General features: G+C 42.3%; 1 protein-coding gene across 1 annotated transcript in view; it reads left to right on the top strand.

Annotated features, from left to right (window-relative positions):
* The first annotated feature begins 951 nt into the window (after positions 1 to 951).
* Positions 952 to 19,869, top strand: part of UNC80 (unc-80 homolog, NALCN channel complex subunit) — a 437,997-nt gene continuing 419,079 nt past the window's right edge. The window contains 2 exon segments of the mRNA XM_029606152.1: positions 952 to 1,043; positions 15,337 to 15,385. Of these exon segments, the coding sequence (XP_029462012.1) occupies positions 952 to 1,043; positions 15,337 to 15,385 (141 nt within the window).

Below are 19,869 nucleotides of genomic sequence, written 5' to 3'. Positions count from 1 at the left end.
CTGAACCACCAGGGACTTTTGGCAAGTCTTGGGGGGGGGCAGGGGGGTGGGGGTTGTAGTTAATTAAATTTAAAGGGTTTGGATGGGTTTTTTTTTCAACTTTAATGGGAAACGAATACCATATGTAACTAATGGATGAATCGGTGTCCCCCGAAAACGGATGCAATGGATTTGGGTCCTGACGAATACGAATACTGAATCGAACGAATCCGTCCCTGCTGCACATCCCTACCACAAACAGGCCTGGATTTCAGGATATCCACAATAAATATGATTGCGATAGATTTGCTTGCACTGCCTCCATTATATGTAAATCTATTTTATGCATATCATTGTGGATATCCTGAAAACCTGACCTGATTGATGCTCTGGATGATGGGCATTGGCCACCCCTGTTCTAGGACAAGACTTTGCTATCCCTGGTTTTTGTTTTTTTTTTGTTGTTTTTTTTTTTTTTTTTTTGGGGGGGGGGAGGTGAATACACATATCAGGGCTGTAATCCTTCATTTTGAAATCAGCACCCTATGTGCCAAAATACATCCTGAATAGACAGCCAGGCGTGGTTTAAAGTAACCCTCTACCAAATGGGTGCCAGCTCTTTCCCACCTTTTTCTCGCCCTTAGCTTGCGCTCCCCTCTCCCACGAGTCCTGCGACAGCTGTCTGACCTGCATCCTCTCGGCCCCGCAGTGCTGTTTGCCTGCTCAGCCTGGTGCGGCGGGCGCTGGCGCAGCTGGTCGCTGTCCACGGAGGGAGGTGCTGAAACCTAAGAAGGAAGAAGCGGAAGCTACTGACATCTTCGTCGCCTCGGGCCGCCGTGCTCTGCTTTCTTTCCTATCTTTTCCCGGAGCCATATTGTCGCTGGCACAGCTCTGGGGTGGGGGAGAGAGAGCAGCTCCGGGCTGCTGGACGCGATCGGCAGGAATGAGGCGGGCTGAGGGCAGGCTCCCACCATGGTGAAGAGGAAGAGCTCGGAGGGACAGGAGCAGGAGCGTGGCAGGGGCATCCCGCTGCCCATCCAGATCTTCCTCTGGCGGCAAACCAGGTACAGTGATGAGAAAAACCGAGCTCCAAACCCTTTTCACTGCCGGTCAATCCCGAGCCCCTGTTCCATTATAAACCAAACCGATTCTCAAATCTACTCACCCCTAATGCTTCTGTTGGAAAGGAAAAGGGAGTCCGTTTGAAGGTTATGTGTAAACCATTTTATCACTGTTTGATATTTACACCGCTGGGTTATAGGAAAGCTCCCTGCTTTAAAGCCTTCATCACAAGCCAAACTAGTTACAGTTGTAACCAAAGGATAAGATGCTTGCTGTCACTCCTCGAATTAGAACCTAGTACTAATTTTGTAAGACCAGAATGCGACATTTTCTTTTCTTATGTTGAAGGCTGAAGTGCAGTTCAAGGGGAGCCGAACAACTGAGTTTCTGCAGGCATGAGCGCTCCTCTCTGTTTTTCCTGTGTTAGTGCACAACTACTTGTTGATGACTGCAGTCTATAAACTGGATTCTTATTTTGTCATAATTTTTGTTTGATATTCTATGTATTCAGTTAATCAATTACACTATTTGTATTAGGTTAACACTTATGAGGAAAAGGTCTAACATTTTTTTTTTACATTACATGAACATAACTCAAATGAGAAATTAATAAACAACCTTGCGAAAATTCGTGGAAATCCTCAAAAAATAGAAAAGAAATTAGTTTCACATTGCTGTTGTAATGAATTTTACTTTCAGTTGCCTATTATTTCTAACAATAGGTTATTTATTATTTTTTACTTCACTAAAATTTCTAAATGTTAGTTACAGATTATTTCTTTGATAAAAAAAAGAATGACCTATTTTAGAGTAAAAATATCCATAAAAATTTAATTTTTAAGTGGTTTTCTTCAAAAAACATTGCAGTCCATTCACCCCTTTTTTGTGGCCAGAAGGTTCAATTGAATATCTTGTTTTGGGGGTTCAGTTAAATATCTTGTTTGCTATTTTGAGTTTGGAAAGAGGTTTTGTGGGTGCCAGAATAGTTACAAATAGGTGCATAATGCGATATAATGATGGATTTTATGATGATCCTTTCCAATGTGTGCAGTACATTATATGCCTCATTTAATGTGCATATGCTTCAGTATCCCATTTTGGACATGCTAAGTCATCTTCATGGTATTGGTCCACTAAAGAAAAATGCATACCAAATGTGTTGAACATGCTGAAGAAGTAATAGTGTATTCAAAAGGTAAGAAGCCAAAAATGCTTGCCCACACCTCAATCACAACTTTATCTCATTTGCATATGCTTTAAGACATGGATAGAGCTAGGGTTCATAGGATCTAATTCACATAAAGGCAGCAGACACCTAGAAAACATGCCATGTTGGAGTCAGCAAAAACTGCTGCAAATACTTAACAAGATTCAGGTACAGGTATGTTAAAATATGTATCCAACTGCATAGAATATTTTTCCCTGTCGACATAATATCTTCTTCTTAAATAATGAATAGTTCACCTGCTCATAAAAATGGAAGATGGATTCCTAAAGTGGAAAGACACAGCCATCTCTATCTTTGAAGAAGTTACACTCCATTTTCCCAATGCTAGAATGGCCTAATTGTTCAGATTGGCATGACAGGTCAAAGTGGCATCAGAAAAGGGCAGCATGAGAAGATGTCCTGTCTGCCCATACCTGCCATGCTGTGGAGTACCTTCAATAGACTAACGCCTGGAAAAAAAATAAACCACAATCACATCAAGCCATGAACGCAAGCACTCTCAGAACTAGTCTAGCTGCACCTCCACAGCTCAGTCCTAAAGAGATGTGCACACGTTGAAACAGAATAAACATAAAACTGAAGGAAAAAATTAAAAAATAAAAATAAATTTGTCCATCCAATACCCCTCCCCCCAGTGCTGCTGTAATAAAAAAAATAAAATAATCCCAGGCCTTTCCCATTTCCCATCCTCCCCATAGGTAGTAGTTTATCCCATCAATGCTGGTCATAGTAGTCCAAATAAGGCAGGAGCAATCCTAAGTCATTTCTGCCTCACTGAGTTCTGATTTCAAAATTACATCAGCTGGTAGTGTTTTCTGGAATGGCCATATGCCATGTAGTCATACAACAGAATGGTGCTGACCACCTAAGGCTAGTGCCATTTTGTTTTATGGCTGCATGCTATACAACTGTACAAAATGTGGCTGAAAAACAAAATAGTTGTAACCTCAGGGCTGGCCGGTACCATTTTGCAACCAGGACCTGGTTGGGCAGGAGCAATTGGGGATTTCTGCCCCATTTGGTCTGCTCTAACTCCACAGATGGTGTAAGCTACTGCCTGAATGGAGAGGGGAAGGCTGGAGGTGGTTACCTTAAAAATTAAGGTGTTTCTTAAAGGGGTTTTGGCGCTCAATCGTGGGTTATAGTCAAAACTCTTATTTCATGTGGCCTAGACAGAGAAAATGGTAAACTATTTAATTTTCCTATAAGAAGATACCAAATTATACTTTCACAGTATCCAATTGTCAGATAATACAGAGCTATCATCACTTTCACCTTAACAGACAAGCTGTGAAGATAGTGGATATGGGAGGCCAGGCATTCAAGCATCTTATCATAAAACTGGGAAATGAGAGCCAGAATATTAGCTTGAATCTACTCAAACACTTTCTACTTCTGTCAGATCTTCTAAATCTGCCCTAGATTGAAAAATTCTGCAATAAGTTGAAGCAGCTTTAAACTTCATAGGTAGCATTTGTCTATGCCTCTGCATCATGAAAATATATTACCCCGGCTGAATAAATGCTCTCCAGCAGAGTCTCATTCAATCAGTTAACTCTGGTATCTGATCACAACTATATCAACCCTGTAGGATTATTGGCTTTTCACCTTTCTCTCATGTAAGTTTTTTTATATAAAGAGTTCAGTCCCCAATCCATGGATTTTATCCATTGAGCTCATCAGAGATGGCTGCTTAGGCTGGTAGGAAATGAAAAGTACAACTTCTAGTCTTTAGGCTTGACCCTTCCAAGGAGATTCATATAAGTCCAGATGCTCCAAAATATGGCCCATAGAAAACAGTTTGACTCACTGTAGGTTTCTTTTCAATCCACAGGGAGCCATGGAATTCAGTCACCTCCCCCTCCTTGGGTTCTCTCTCAGTCTCTCTATAGCTACCTCCACTGACAGCCTTGAGCTGGACAAAACCTGATGACATCTCAGTAAAAGCAAAACAAACTCCCTTTACTACCTTTACTACCACTACTGCCTGTCCTATTGAGAAAACACAACAAATAAGATTGATATAAATGCCTAAATACTAGTAAAATACTTCACCTTGTTCACACACACAGAATTGATCTTCACCAAGTACAGAAAGACCACAAATTATAAATATGGAGACAGAAACTGGAATGGAAAACCAAAAAAGCCACTCTGCATGCAGTGCAAACCTGGAGAAATGGAAAGAGAAATATAGCACCTAACATAGTCTCAGGAATTGCAATAATGCACACAAACTAACCCGCACAAAGTTACACCTGTATTATGGAACACACTCAAACAGTAACAACCCTATCTATGAAAAGGCAAAACTACAAATATTAAACCAGGCCCTAAAAACTTTTCCTATCAGGAAAATAGAATAAGCCAAGCTGCTATAGATCCCCACACAGAAATAATTGTAAAACTATACTAATAAATATTTCAAAACAGTTGATGAACAGAAATAGCATCCAACAATTAAAAACTCGTAAAAATGATGACCAAATATCAATAAAATATTTCAAAACGGCAGACACATCACATAATACCCAATAATTAAAATGGCAGTTAATCAAGAAAAATAAACTTAAAAAGCTACCTTTACTTACCCTCTCCAGCAACTCTCCTATTCCTTTCCCTTGCAGGCCAAAAGCACTCATCAGTAGCAGCAAGAGCTGCTGAAGCTCTGTCCTCACAGTCCTCTTCCTTAGCACCCACAACCAGTAACTCACACACACACACACACACACCCTGAATTAGAACCCATGACCAGTATCTGTTTCACACACACACCAGTCACCTCCCTGACCAGTCTCTTTCTCACACATACATACCAGTCATCTCCCTGACCAGTCTCTCACACACACCAGTCACCTCCCTGACCAGTCTGTCTCTCACACACATTAGTCATTACCCTGACCAGTCTCTCTCTCTCAACACACACAGAAACACATCACCTCCGACCAGTCTCACTCTCAATCACACACATGCTTTCGCTCCTATTCTACCATACACACAAGCTCTGACTCATGCACCCAGGCACCCATTCTACCACACACATGAGCTTTTACTCATGCACCCAGGCTCCCATTCACACACACACAAAGACCCACACCCATTCCCACTGGCAGGAAGAAGGGAGGAGGCTTCTGAGTGGCCCGTGGGGGCAGGAAAAAGGGAGAAAGGAAGCACAACCCGGGGCAGTGGGACACCGGGAGCCGCAACACACCTGCCAGTGCTTGGCGACACACTGGTGTGTCACGATTCACCAGCTGAGAATCGCTGGTTTAGGGTTTCTCCTGCCTTGTTATATGGAGGGAGTTGAGAGAGAAGGAAACTGTGTGGTAGTGTGTATATTATTGTATGGTGTTTTATTCTGCTGCTCCTAAGATCAAACCCAGTTTTTGATCTGGGGAAGTGGCTGTTATTTCTCATGACCCAAGCTGAGTTTGGAAGAGCTATGACAGTAACAGTCGGGTCTGTGCTAAGGGCAGCAATGCCCCACAGCAGGCCTATAATGAGAAAAGCCTTGCTGCTACAGATACAGGCAGGAGGTAAGGAACAACACAGAAAGAAGAAGCTGAGGAAGAGTAGGTTGAAAGAAGGAGTGAGAGCAACTAGGGGTAGGCTGAAAGGAGGGGTAGAGTACCTGGGAGGAAGAGAGGCTCAAAGGAGGAAGGGGAGCAGCTAGAGATAAAGCTAAACAAGTGGAGAATTGTGTGGCTACTTAAAAGAGCATATTTTATGAAAATAAAAGTTATTTTGTTTGTTACATTTTGAACAAACGTGTTAGAAACTGCTGTAGGATCAGGTGGATAGGAAAAGGGCTAGGGCTGCTGAGGCCACTATACCCTGACCCAGAACCTCACCATCCACAACTAAGACAGACCCTATATCAGTGATCAATATAGTAACAAGAAAGTAAGCCAATAAATTAGTCTCATTTGACCCTTATTCATAAAAATGCATATTTTTTGGGTTTTTTTATTAATAATAAGATAAATTTCAAATATGCCCTCTCTTTCTGAAAATGCTAATTAGCTCTCATGAGTAAGAAAAATGTTGTAATACCTCTCCTCAAACGAAAATGTTGAACACCCTTTATATAAGTGATTAATTTTGTTGAAAGCTTAAAGACAGTTTCCCTGTGCCAGTTTACTGGTTCCAGCTCAACTCTGAATCCACTACCAGTTTTGGATTCTCACGGAAGAACTCCAGCCAGAACTTATTTCAGCCACCCCCTGCTTTTATCACAGCAGGGCTCTCCTGGGGTCTCTTTAAATAGTCATGGCAGTAGAGCACCTTATCTGCTTCACTGCAGCGGTAGCTTTCCCAGAACTCACTATTCCCTCCAACCCACTGGGTATGGCTGACTCCTCCCATTGATGGTATACATTACATACATAAGGACTCAAGGCTATACTATTTTTCTAGCTTTCAGAAGAAGAGGGACCCAGTTTAAGGACCCTGCCACATACATTCATATATGCCTCATATAATTAGCTCTAATATACCATCCTTACAGTGTTGCTGCACACTGTAAAATTCCAATGACAGGTGCTGCTGCTTACTGCTAAGGAAAGTACAATAGCAATAGGAGGAAGAAGGGACAAGGTCAGTGCCCAGGGCCACTGCTACGTATGGGCATGAAGAATGACCATCTTGGGTGTCAGAATAGAGTAGGGGGTGGAGGAATGTCATGCCACCCTGTTGAGTCAGTTTATGAGTCAACAGGGTGGCATGACAGGGTGGCACACCAGCTCAACAGGGTGGCACACCAGCTCAAAAAGGAAGGGAGGCATCAAAAGCAACCCTTGACCAGGGTGTTTGATGGATCAGTAATTGCACTGCCAGCACCATTAGATCACCCTGTTACCTCCAGCTGGTCCTCCTGGTCCAATACAAAGACACACACTGCATGTCTCTTTAAAACCAGAAGGAAAGGTTGCCTCATTGGTAATTCTTAAGATCTCTGTCCTGACATTTTTCATGTTCCAGTTGAAAGAACCATGACTTAGTAAGGTAGCAATGCATGGCGCCCATGATATTCCATTATCCATGGAAATAAAACAAAGTAATCTGCTGAGATTTGTGATCAGTGGGCTATAACCTTGATAAATGAATACATCAATTAATTAATTAATCAATAATTTAACATGACAAATTTATTTTCCTACAAGATAATAGGACCTATGTGTTGCGCCAGGAGATGGACCCTTGGCCTAGTGCAGGATTGGTAGGCTCCCTGGTCGGACCCAGAGAGCGCCTGCCACCAGGAGGTGGAGCACAAGAGGAGACAGAGGCTAGCTGGAGCTTCACCACTGCAACCCTAGGTACCCCCGGGTTGAGCCCTTGGGTACCCGGGCCACCTGGTCTTAGGTGGGCCTCGTAGGGTCTTCTTGATAGGAAGTTCAGGGGTGTGCCCACCACGATCAAGGGTGTGCAGTCGATACTCAGGCCAGAAGTCCTGGGTGCCTGAGAAGGCCAGAAGAGAGTCTCAGAATGTATGGCAAGGATCAAGTCCAAATTCAAGGAAGCGTAGTCAGCCAATGCAAGGGTCAGAGCCAGTAATCAGTCTGTGGATAGTCAGGCAAAGCAGAGGTTAGTTACCAGTAGTCAGTTCATGGGTAGTCAGCCAAAGCAGAGGTCAAGTTCCAGGAGACAGTCAGATGTAGTCGAGTTCAGGCAGAGGTCAGTTCCATGCAGCGTGCAGACGTGGTCGTTAATCAGGCAGAGGTCAGTTCCAGGCAGTGTGCAGACATGGTGGTAATCAGGCAGAGGTCAGTTTCAGGCAGCGTGCAGATGTAGTCATAGAACAGGCAGAAGGTCAGAGGCAGGCAGCGATCAACGTAATCAATGGGAAGCCGAGGTCAGTACCGAGAAGACAGTCCGAAAGGTACTACCTGGGGAGACGAGGAGACAAAAGGACGTTGGAATGGAGGGAGGCTGGAACAGAAGGACGCTGGAACAGAAGGACACTGGAACAGAACTGGAACGAGACTGAAACACAGACTGGAACGCAGAGGCAAACTACTAGGATCGACCCGATTGCCAAGGCAAGGAAGTGACAGTGGGAACTTCCTTATGTGCTGAGACTAATCAGGGTGCGCCGCGGAGCTGGGATCAGCCCCTGGCCTGTAAGAGGCCAGGCAGTCCATGCACGCGTGCACCTAGGGGTGGGGCCTACGCCATGGAGGACACCGAGCCCCGCCGTGAGGCCTGGCTGGAGGAGGAAGGCCCGGCTACTGCTGCCACGGGACACTGAGGCCTGGTTGGATTCGCTGCTGCTGCTGGGGAGGCCGACCCAGGACCCACGGAGATAGCGAGGTGAGCAGGCCTGGGCGCGGGCTGAGCGCGGACGGGACGTGCAACACTATGTGGAAAATTGGAAGGAAGCTTAGACTTATTCCTGCCCAAAATATTCAGAGTAGAGGTTTCTGGAAAGTGCATAAAAGCTGAAGTAGAATGGAGGAGAATAATCTCTTGTGGGCCAGTTTAGGGGCAAATGGGATGAATGAAGCATTTATAGTTGCTACACTTCCTGTGCATCTGTAATATCTTTTCTGAAACTATTCCAAGTGGAGCTTATTCTACCTCAAAAATGTTTTACAACAGTTGGTATTCATGAAAACCCGACTTCTAGTGCTATTCACTAAAGGGAAGCGTAAAATGATGGGGAGCTGAATAAACCCCACTCTCTGCCTCTGACCTTCTTCCACAAGACTAAATTCATTAAAGAATTGTACCTGAGGGTAAAGTGACTTACCCAAGATCAGAAGGAGTGGCAAAGGGATTTGAATGCTGGCTTCTCTGGTTTGTAGCCTGCTGCTCTAACTCTGCTCCACTCTGAATCTCAAATCATGCTGCAAAATTATGGCTGAAAGTGAAGCCATATCTGGGGGGAATCGAGACAATAGTTATATATTTATTTTCATCATAGTGCAATAGATTAGGTTGAAGGAAGAAAAGTTAAGCAAGAACTGGAAGAGCTGAACTCAAGATGTTAAGTATAAATCAGGTTAAGTGTAAAGGTTGATAGATGGCTGGATGGTGGTTACTGAGGGGTGAGGTACTTCTTGGTTTTGATTTTGTTTGCATTATGATTGGTCATGGAATTTTACTGTGGTACTTTATGATTATAATTTTATTTATTGTTTTGTATTTTACAATTGGTTGTATTCTGCTTTGATTGCTCTTTGGACTATAAAGCAGTATAGAAAAATGTTAAATAACGAAATAAATAAATAAACCTCTCAATTTCATAATAAAAGTGCTAGACTTTACTGCTTAAATTATTTTTTTATCTTTAAGGTAATAAAACCATATTAGGGTTTGTTTGGTTTGTTTTAGATATCTTAAGAATTACATTTTAACAATTCCTTACTATCACTCTTTTTCATTCTGGTTTCAATTTTAGTCCTGAAGAAATAAGATTTTTGGAAATAAGCTTTGGAAAGGAAAGCTATTCCCATTTAGCCCTCTTTCATTGGCAGCAATAATTGTCACTTTTATTGGTGGTTTAGTGCCTAAGAAGGATACTGGAACATTTAAGATGGTGCAAAGCTAAACTGCTCTGTGTTTCAGGGCCCTCAGATTGTACTGCTGTGACAACAAGGAAAAAAGTCACATTACGGAAATGAAATGCAGAAGTTCCTTTTCCTATGCAAAAGATCAAGTTGCAATTCAACCTGAAGGCACATAGTGCTAAAACATTCAACTCAATAGGAGGAAATTATTTTTAACTAAATGTTATTTTCTTCGTTATTTTAAGATATTTTTCCAGATGGCAGGATCCTATCAGGCAGTTGCTGCAAGAGCCTGATAGATTCCATGGGTGCTTAGAATAAGCCTTTCCTTGGAACATGTCAAGCTTTGAATCTTTTCAAAACAGATTTCACTCCTTTGAGGATGTATTGTGCTATATTGTATCTTCCCAGTGAGCATATCAACTTTGCCAGCTCTCAGAAATGTGATTTCCAATGCTGTATCTTTCTATTTCCTTCAAGAGTCTATCCACTAATCCCAGTGCTTTTCATCCCAATCCTCAGGGCATACCTAACCAATCAGGTTTTCAGGAAATCTGCAATGAATATGCATGAGATAGATTTGGCATGCACTGCTTCCACTGTATGCAAACCTATCTCATCCATATTCTTTGCGGATATCCTGAAAACCTGACTGACTAGGTATGCCCTGAGGACTGGGTTGAGAAGCACTGCAGTAGTCTAATCAACTTTTTAAATATTAATAATGCACATGCTAAAGAAACAAAAAATAAGCAATTATCAATAACCTTTAGATTAGTGGTTCCCAGCCTTGGGTCTGTGAATCCATAGGGGTTAGTGAGACCATCACAGGGGTCCATTGAAAGGAAGATGACCAAAGGGCAACTGCTGAAAGATAGAACAGGCTGACCTCACCTCCGAGGAGCTCTGCTCTAAAGCTGTTGCTACCTAATTCTACTGCCCGATCCTTTGCCGAGAGGAAGATCACAGCCTTGAGAATTCCAAACCAGCACAGAGAGGAGGCAGGGAAGAGCGTGTCTGGCTGACTGCCATCATGATGAACCTGAAGCCACGACGAGAGGAAAAAGGAAAGCACACTGTCACAAGATCCTTCAATAGCTGCTTCTTCTCATGGCTAGACGTAGCATGGTGATAACCCTCAGCCCACTGCCACATGAGATCTGGCTGTCCTGCTGGCCTGACAGTAAGAGACAAAAAAGCTGCACTGAGTGAGTAATATGGCCATGGTGGAGGTCAGGGGTGAAGAAAGCCATGGAAGGGGCCATTGGGGTCCAGCACCTGGAAAGAGGCAGAGAAGGGACCACAGGGGGGAGAGGGCAAGAGGGAGATCACAGAAGTTAAAAACACTCAGAAAGGGGTGTTAGGAGGGAGACCTCTTGGAATGGGGCCATGGAGGGGGAGGTAGGAGGAAGAAAATCATGGAAGGGGCCAAAAGGGGAAAAGGACAGGAGGGAAGGCACTCAGGAAAGGGTCACAGAGGGTGGAAAGCAGTGAAGGCACTTGGGAAGGGGCCATAGCAGAGTGCAGCACTTAGAAAGGGGCCATAGAGGAAGGGCAGGAGAGAGAAAGGAGCACAGGAGTGAAAATACTCAGGAAGAAGCCAGAAGGGAAGGGTCAACTGAGGGAGAGAATGGAAAGGAAGACATTAGAGAAGGGGGCCATGGGTGGAAGAAACAGGACAGGAAGGAAGGGGAGAGGGCAGGAGGATGAGTACTCAGGAAGGGATCATGGGGCAAGCATAGGAGGGTGCGAACAAGAAAAGGGGACGACAGGAGTAAAGAGCAGAAGAGAAAGCACTCAAGTAGGGGCCATGGGTGAAGGTAAGAAAGGCAGGAGGGAAGGTACTTGGGAGGGGCCATGTTAGGAAAAGGAAGTGGCACTCCCATAGGGGGAGGACAGGAGGGAGTGTATCTGGAATCATTCTTTATTTAATATTAAGTTTTATACATTACAAATGATTCTGGAGTGCATATTTTTATTTATTATTTTAATTTGATTTCTATATGTCTTTTAACTGCATGTAAAAATTAACAGAAGCACGTGGGGGGGGGGGGGTTTCTACAAAAGTTTTGGAGATTGAAAAGGAGCTCATGCTCCCCAAAAGGTTAGGAACCTTTGTTTTAAATATAAATTGCTGAGGTAAAAGGTGCACTTCACTACTCTTTTAATCTGATGAAAGGTTTGTATTACCCTGCAAACTTGAGTCACTAAAATTAGAATGGGACTTAGAGGGGTCAATACCAACTCACAGTATCAAATTTGATCCTCAGCTTTTGAGTTCTCTTTCCATTCAGACTTCTGAAATCTCTCCTATAAGGGAGAGAAAGGAAGCTGCTCGGCTTACTCTCTGTTAATGTCTTCACTTTTCAACGTCACATAGCAACAGTCAGACCTCCTTAGCAACCACTGAACAGCATAGAGGAGAGAAACACAAATTTAACTAAGAATGCAACATCTGAAAAATCATTGCCCAACACCTTGATTTATGTTATTTTAGCATCAAATTACTGGATAGAAACTGTATGGACTTATATAATTGTTTATGCATTCTTTGCATGTATAGAATAAAACTGCCGAGTCCAGGGTGGAGTAATGAGGAGAGGAAAATTATTGGCTAAGCATTAGTAAGTAGGGATCTACTAATAGAGTCAACTTGATGAGCTTCTGTTAGGTCAATGGTAGAGTCCATTGGCATTAGAAATGTCCAAGCTCCAGTCCAAAAATCAGTGAATGAGAAAAAAATTGTGATACTATATAATTTTATAGCCAGAGTGAAGACTTCATACCATCCGATATTAAAAATCATCAGACACACTGATGTAAGTAAAATTGTTTACAATAAATGTATGTATCTACAGTGTCTTTTTAGCTATATAAAATGGTGAAGGGTTTGCATGGCTGGCTGAGTGCCTTTCTGGGCTCCTGGCTGTAAGAACTGTGGTGTCATAAAGTCTCACTGACCAATCAGTGCGAGCAGTCATCAATGGGATGGATAGAGTTGCTAACTTTTAACAACAGCCAGCACCAGCATATGCCAAATAACTGAGACTTGCACAATATACAAACTCAAACACAGACACACACACACATAAACATATATACACTCAAACACAGAGACACGCATATAAACACACAAACACACACATATACAAACACTCCAACAGAAATACAAACACACACATACACAAACATACTAACACATTGGTTTCCAACATTTTTTATGCTAGGACACATCCAACCAAGAATTCATTTTGTTGTGGCACACCAGCACCTTCCCTTCCTCCACCCATCACTTGACATCATCACCTACTCTCTGTCACCCCTCCCCAACATCATCACTTTCCCTTCCCTCCCCCTTCTCTCCACATCATCACCTTCGCTTCCTGTCTACCCCTTGGTGTCACCATCATCCCATCCCACCCGCTGGCATTATCATCTTCTTTCTGCCACCTCTCCCCAGCAACATCACTTTCCCTTCCTTTCCCTTTCCCCTACCACCTGGTGGTATCACCTTCCCTTCCACTCTTTGGCATCATCACCATCCGATCCATACTTCCTCCCTACCCCCAGGGCATCATCACCCATCCCTGGCTTTACCTTTGCTTTCCTTCCCTCGTCTCCCTGGCATCTTATCTTCTCTTCCCTCCTCCTCACCCTCTGACATCATTATTTGCCTTCCCTTTCCCCAGTATCACCACAATCTCTTCCTTTCCCTCCCCATCCCCCCACCACATTCTGGCATCACCACTTTCCTTCTCTTCCTTTCCTATTCCCCTGACATCACCACCTTCCCTTTCCTCACCCTCAGGCAGCACCACTTTATTACCCAATCATCCACAACCTGGCAACAGCATCTCCTCTCCCCACCCCAAAGCAGCGGCACTTCATTTCTCTTCCTGCTGAATTACTACCATTTTTTTTCACTCCTTTCCCTCCCTCCCATCCTCTGCCATCACCACTTGTCTTCCTTCCCTTTCTCTGCATCTCCCTGGCATTATAATCTTCCCTTCCTCACTTAAGATCATCTCCATCCAGCAAAAGAAATCAGGCAAGCAGCATACATAGAAACATAGAAACATGATGGCAGAAAAAGACCCTATGGCCCATTCCTTATCTGCTGCTGCCTTCTCATCCTCTGCTGGCTTCCGGCCGAAGATGGAAGTTACGGACCCCACAGTTTCACAAGACCTGCTGGCTTAGTGTAGGAAGCCAGCAGAGAAAGAGGCAGCATCAGGTAAGGAGCACTTGTTCACTGACTTGTCCTATCAGTCATAGTGCAGGGAAGGTGGGAATAGAGTGTGAGGAAGACTTTGCTGCTGGCAGAGGAGGTGGCTGTGACCTACTCTTACCTTCTTTCTGTGGGAAGGGCAAAACTTTGCAGCACACCTGAGGTTCCCCTGTGGCACACTAGTTGGGAACCTCTTCACTAACACACAAACATCCACCTCCCTCCCAAACAGAAACATATACACACACACACACACACACATCACACAATCCCCTCTTACACAATGTGCAATTATTTACAAGTCCAAAACCTCTGTTCATGCTGTCATGAAGTGGAAGAACAGCTGACATTAAATATCAGGAAGCTTTATCACATTCAGAGGCTCATGGACTAAGCTGCAAAGATTTTCCCCTGAAAGAAGCTAACGTACAAAAAAATGAGCAAATAGAGCCGAAACATGTGAAAATACTGAAATTATGATTGCTTTGCAGTTTTTCACATATTGGCCCTTTTTGTGAAATAATTTCACAAATGTACTGCTTGTAAATTGTACATTTTCACATGTAGTCCGCTACAAGTAAAGGTTTACTAAAACTTTGAGTTAATGAGTTGCTGCAATACAATATCATGCCAAGTAGCTCATTATTTCAAACTCCTGGGTGCAGGAGTGATGTCTACTCTAACACACATGGGGCCAGCAAATGCCATTTTCCAGGATAGTGCCAGTGTGGTAGGAGTGAGTGGGAATTGCTACTGCCTGCAGGAGAACTCCACAACTATGGAGTAAGTTCTGGAGAGCCAGGGAGGTGGCAGGAGGGGGATCCACTGGGGCTTTTGTGGTTGTTTTTAAAGGGTCAGGGATTACAAGTGGGATGGGCTTTTCCAGGAGACTGTTTCTGTATTTTAGAGCCATGCAGGGGTGGTGGGAGGTTACCCCTTATCCTACAGACCAGCAGGGATTTTACACATGGGGGGAGGAGTAGTTATCAAGTTGTGCATCTCCTTTGAACCAGGGTAAACCCACAATCACAGGCCACCATTGCACGTTCCTATGGCACAAACATTTTCTAGCTAAAATTTGTTAACCGGTTTATTTGCATGGGTAGGAAATTTCCATGCAAATGAGGCCACCAACTCATGAGAAGTACCATGGATTAATATAGCAGCATCTCAGTTTTTAAAACTGTATACAATTCTTTTTGCAAAGAAAATATCTTTTAATAATGCAAAGAACAGATAATTCTGATAGCCAAATAGAAAAGAGGACGGTAAGCCCAAGTTTGAATCATTTGAAATTCCTATTGTAACAGAAATGTTTTCTTTATTTACAGTGCCTTTTTAAGGCCAAAACTGGGCAAACAATATGAAGCATCCTGTGTAGTAAGTGCTTTTTACCTTTATTAAAATAACTAAGCTCTGATGTACCAGAGGGGTTTTCCCATGTTTGTGTCTATGGGAAAAATGCTTAGTATATAAATGTTTAATAGCAAATATAACCACAGCTGGCTGAATTTAAACAGAAGATTTAACAAGAACTTACTGTTGTTATTGTTCCTCAGTGAATTGTTGGTAACTGATTGACTTTGGTGACATCATTGTGGATGGGGTCTTGGCAATGTTGAGATTATTATGAAGACGTTGTGGTTTTCTAACACTCACCCTCATGTATTCTTTAGGACAAAAGCTTTTGATTGCATTGAGATGAGAGTGTTGAAAAGCTCCATAATCAAGGCACCGCACAATAGTATCCCTGTAATGCAAAACAGCTCCCAGGATCTCAATGAGGCATGCACTCACCACAAGATGCAACAGAGGAAAATCATGGCAAATAAAAGCATGGTTTTATTAAACATGGAAAATCTTTACACCACACAATATTATTCCACCAAATTATGAAATTGGAAATAGTCACCTTAATGGAGGAAAAAGACCCCAGAGCCCAAGTGTAAATCTACTCAAAGACTTTAACACATTTACGGGCAGGCCAATCATGGGTCTTTGAAAAAAAACAACCAAAGTTCCTTTATTATTTATTTTTAATCTTTTTGTTTATTTTCAAAAACATTTTTTTTAAAAATCCAACTCCAACTTATGGACTGTGCTACGGGCCAGAAAAGGATTATTGCCATCCACGATAATTCCAGACAGCCTGTGAGAGAGTGAGAGTGAGAGTGAGAGTGAGACTTACTATAGTGCCTATGCCCTACATAGGTATTTGAATCCCTATGGGAGGGCTACCTACTAACTCGGGGTGGGGATTAGGTATGAGCATCGGGGGTTGGGGGCCACTTTCGCATTCCACATGAGACCTACGGACAGAACAGTGGTCTCTAGTGCAGATTTGCTGGCCGTCGGAGTGAGGACGCTCACTCCAAGAGGAGATTTGGCCAACATTCTCTCCACCTAGCATGTTATTGCCCAGGTAGAGTGTCCATCAAGCTAGGTAGAGAGAACGTTGGCCAAACCACTTCTTGGAGTGAGCGTCCTCACTCCGACGGCCAGCAAATCTGCACTAGAGACCACTGTTCTGTCCGTAGGTCTCATGTGGAATGCGAAAGTGGCCCCCAACCCCCGACGCTCATACCTAATCCCCACCCCGAGTTAGTAGGTAGCCCTCCCATAGGGATTCAAATACCTATGTAGGGCATAGGTACTATAGTAAGTCTCTCTCTCTCTCTCTCTCTCTCTCTCTCTCTCTCTCTCTCTCTCTCTCTCTCTCTCTCTCTCTCTCTCTCTCTCTCTCTCTCTCACACAATAATGTTTTGGCGAAAACATCGCCGCACGCGATGTTTCCCCACTGCACGAAAGAAGCCTCATTTGCATTGGTAACGCCCCCTAATGCGATATTGGAAAATAAGGCCCAAAGTGCTTAATATTGTAAATAACCACAGTCATTTTATGTACTGACTAATGGAAAAAAGATTGCACTTATCTTCTGAGACTTGATTCACAGTAATTTCCAAGTCGTAAAATCATGAACCTTCAGTATGTGAATCCATGGTGTGGAACCTTTAATACCGATGGTCACTCTATGCAACCCTTCGAGTTGAGCCGATGTTAGCTAGCGTTTTTTGGATTGTTTCATGACTTTACACATTCTGATTGTTTTTTGAGTTGTTCTGACTTTATTAAACATGGAAACATTCTTGCATGCTTATAGTAGAGTTGCTCCAATGGCCCAGGACAGCAAATACCAATGTACTTTTTGCTTTCATTTTTTCTGGGGGCAGACTATATTCTTTCTCAGCAGGCAGCTACAGTCATCCTATGATTTCAATATTTTCTTTATGAATTAGAAAATTTAACAACTCTCTTCTTATGCCTGAGATCCAAATCTGCCTTCCTCAGCGTTAAGCACCGTGACCTACTATGCGCCATGGTAGTAGCCAAGGTCAGCCCTAGGGGATGTAAGACCAGGACATTTTGAAGTGCAGTACAGACTGTGAGGCATCTCGTAGTCTGAATTTCATGGGGCCCCCAAAAGCATGTGGTCTGCCCTGTGGTGGAATCTGAGATTCAATGTTTCACTGTTCTTTACATCTCATTTTGTTGGGTGAACGATGCATCAGAAAAGTATCAAAATATGTAAGGCACTGAAAGTAAGAATTATTATTTTAATGCTTTGCAGTTTGTTCTACTCTCCCTAGTCATATTGGTCCTAGAGAAAATTGGAGGCTAAGTAAACTGTGATACCATGTAAAGGACCATCAAAACATTCTATTAGATAATCTTTTAAATTAAATTAGTTTTACACACAGAAAGATTTTCTGTTTTGTGTTTGTTTTTTTAAATTAATATTTGTTTTAAGGATTTTATGTATGTCTTGTTGTACCCCGACATGAACTGTGAAAAGGGTGGGATATCATTTTTTTAATCAAATTAAATTAAAGATTTTGAGACAGAGAGGTCTCTTTTTGGTGACCCTTTAAAAGGTATCACAACCTACTGAGACACCAGTGCTACTTCCCATTAGCTATACATTCCTTCATATTTACAAACACAAAAAGGGGTTGATTTACTACAAGTCTGAAATTTGTAAGCAGTAGAACCACTCACCAAGGCTCCAATCACAGTTACTGCCCATTTGCTCATTTCCCATAGACATTCATAATTCAATCATATTTTAAAAATGTATCTAAATTGGAGAGTATTTCTCACATTTACTTACCTCATGCTTGGATCTGAAATGGCAGGGCCTTCAGGTAGCAGCTCTTATGTTTCCTTGTGGCTGGATGAATGGGCTTACCTGAGGCAGGGGGGTGGGCTAGGAGAGAAGCTCAGTTTTTGAAAAGTAGCTAGGATAGAGTCTTGGGGAATGAAATTCCAAGACACAGAAATTACAGCAAGGATCATACATTACCACCGATCCTGCAAAGATCAGCATCCTCTTCCTATATAAATTTCAAAGCTTGTTTAGTACTCCAGGTACACTTACAATCAAGTGACAAAATCAGCTACATAGGGGGATCCATATTCTTGGATCTTTAAAGAAAGTGTCCTTGGTACACATGCAAAAATCTGCCTATATGTAGTTATACAGAAAAATACATGTCCATATATTGAACATACGGTAAACAAAAAAAAGGGGGCTGAATTAGCACAAGTTTGAAACTTGTGAGCAGTTATGTCAAATTGGCTATGGTTGAAGCTTTCATGATTGGTGTTGCTGTTCACAAATATCAAATTATGCTAATTCAACTCCTTTTGAGTTTGTTACCATGTATCAAATATATTTGCTTGTATTTTTCTTATATTTGCAGATACTTTTTTAATTGTATGTATATCATGATGAAGGCATCATCTAATGCAGTGTTCACAATACCTGGCATGAGACCTTATGATTTTTGTTGTACTATTATTTTTATCCTTTATTTTCTCATTTCATTATTTATGTAATAATTGAATATTCAGGATGTAAAAAGGGCTAAATTTAATGGAGTCAATATTCAGATGGTTTATTCAGCTATGTTTGGGACTTAGCTGGACAAGCCATAGGTTTTAAATTTCACATTGTTCTTGTCCAACTATCTATTTAATGGAATAAAAGTCAGCTGGATAAGTTGGAGGTGTTCTAGGACAGAATTAAGCTAGTCAGAGAATTTATCCAACTAACTCCAATGTTTAAATTTAGTCAGATAGGCTGTGCTGGAGAGCAGTCCTAAAGTTAGATGGATAAGTTTATCCAGCTAACTAGAACTTTATCCGGCTATATTCAACAGCATTCCACTGAATATCCACTACAATTGTCCACTCACTGTGCTGCTGATTTTGCTGGTTTTCAGTGATGCAGAAATGTCTTGATGTTAAAAATATTGTAAGATCTACGTCAACAAACCAATTTCTTCATATATTTCAAAAGAATCAAAATTTCGGAACCAAGTCCCATTGCATGGTGTTTATACACTCAAATTATAGACCTTCATAACATCCCGCGGTCTCTTTGAGCATCTCTGCCCTTTGTTAAGCCGCTTATGGGATCATCTTTAATCATAGGTCTTGAGTTCACCCGTGTTCAAATTATTTGTTTTTTCCATTTTTTTCAGGCAATTTTTTCATATAGGTAAAATATGCTATGCGATTTTAAAGCATTTCTGACATTCCATTTTTAAAGTAATAATTCAAAATACTTCCCTTCCAGGGATGGCAGAGTCCAGTTCATAGAGGGTACAACCCTTCTGATGGTAACAGAGCACAGTTCGACGTGACCACGTTTTGCATCCAAAGCTGCCTCAGGAACTTCTCTGGTTGTGTGTCATTTCTTCATTACTGGATGGGATGTCTACGGTTACACTTTAATTCCTTAGAACTGCAATCGCGTGCATTGCATCGTCGCGGTGCGGGAGATGCCTCCTATTTTACCTATA

This window comes from Rhinatrema bivittatum, chromosome 6 (genome assembly GCF_901001135.1).
Source record: "Rhinatrema bivittatum chromosome 6, aRhiBiv1.1, whole genome shotgun sequence".
In the NCBI taxonomy this organism is placed as follows: domain Eukaryota; kingdom Metazoa; phylum Chordata; class Amphibia; order Gymnophiona; family Rhinatrematidae; genus Rhinatrema; species Rhinatrema bivittatum.
This window is presented reverse-complemented; position numbering and strand designations above follow the sequence as displayed.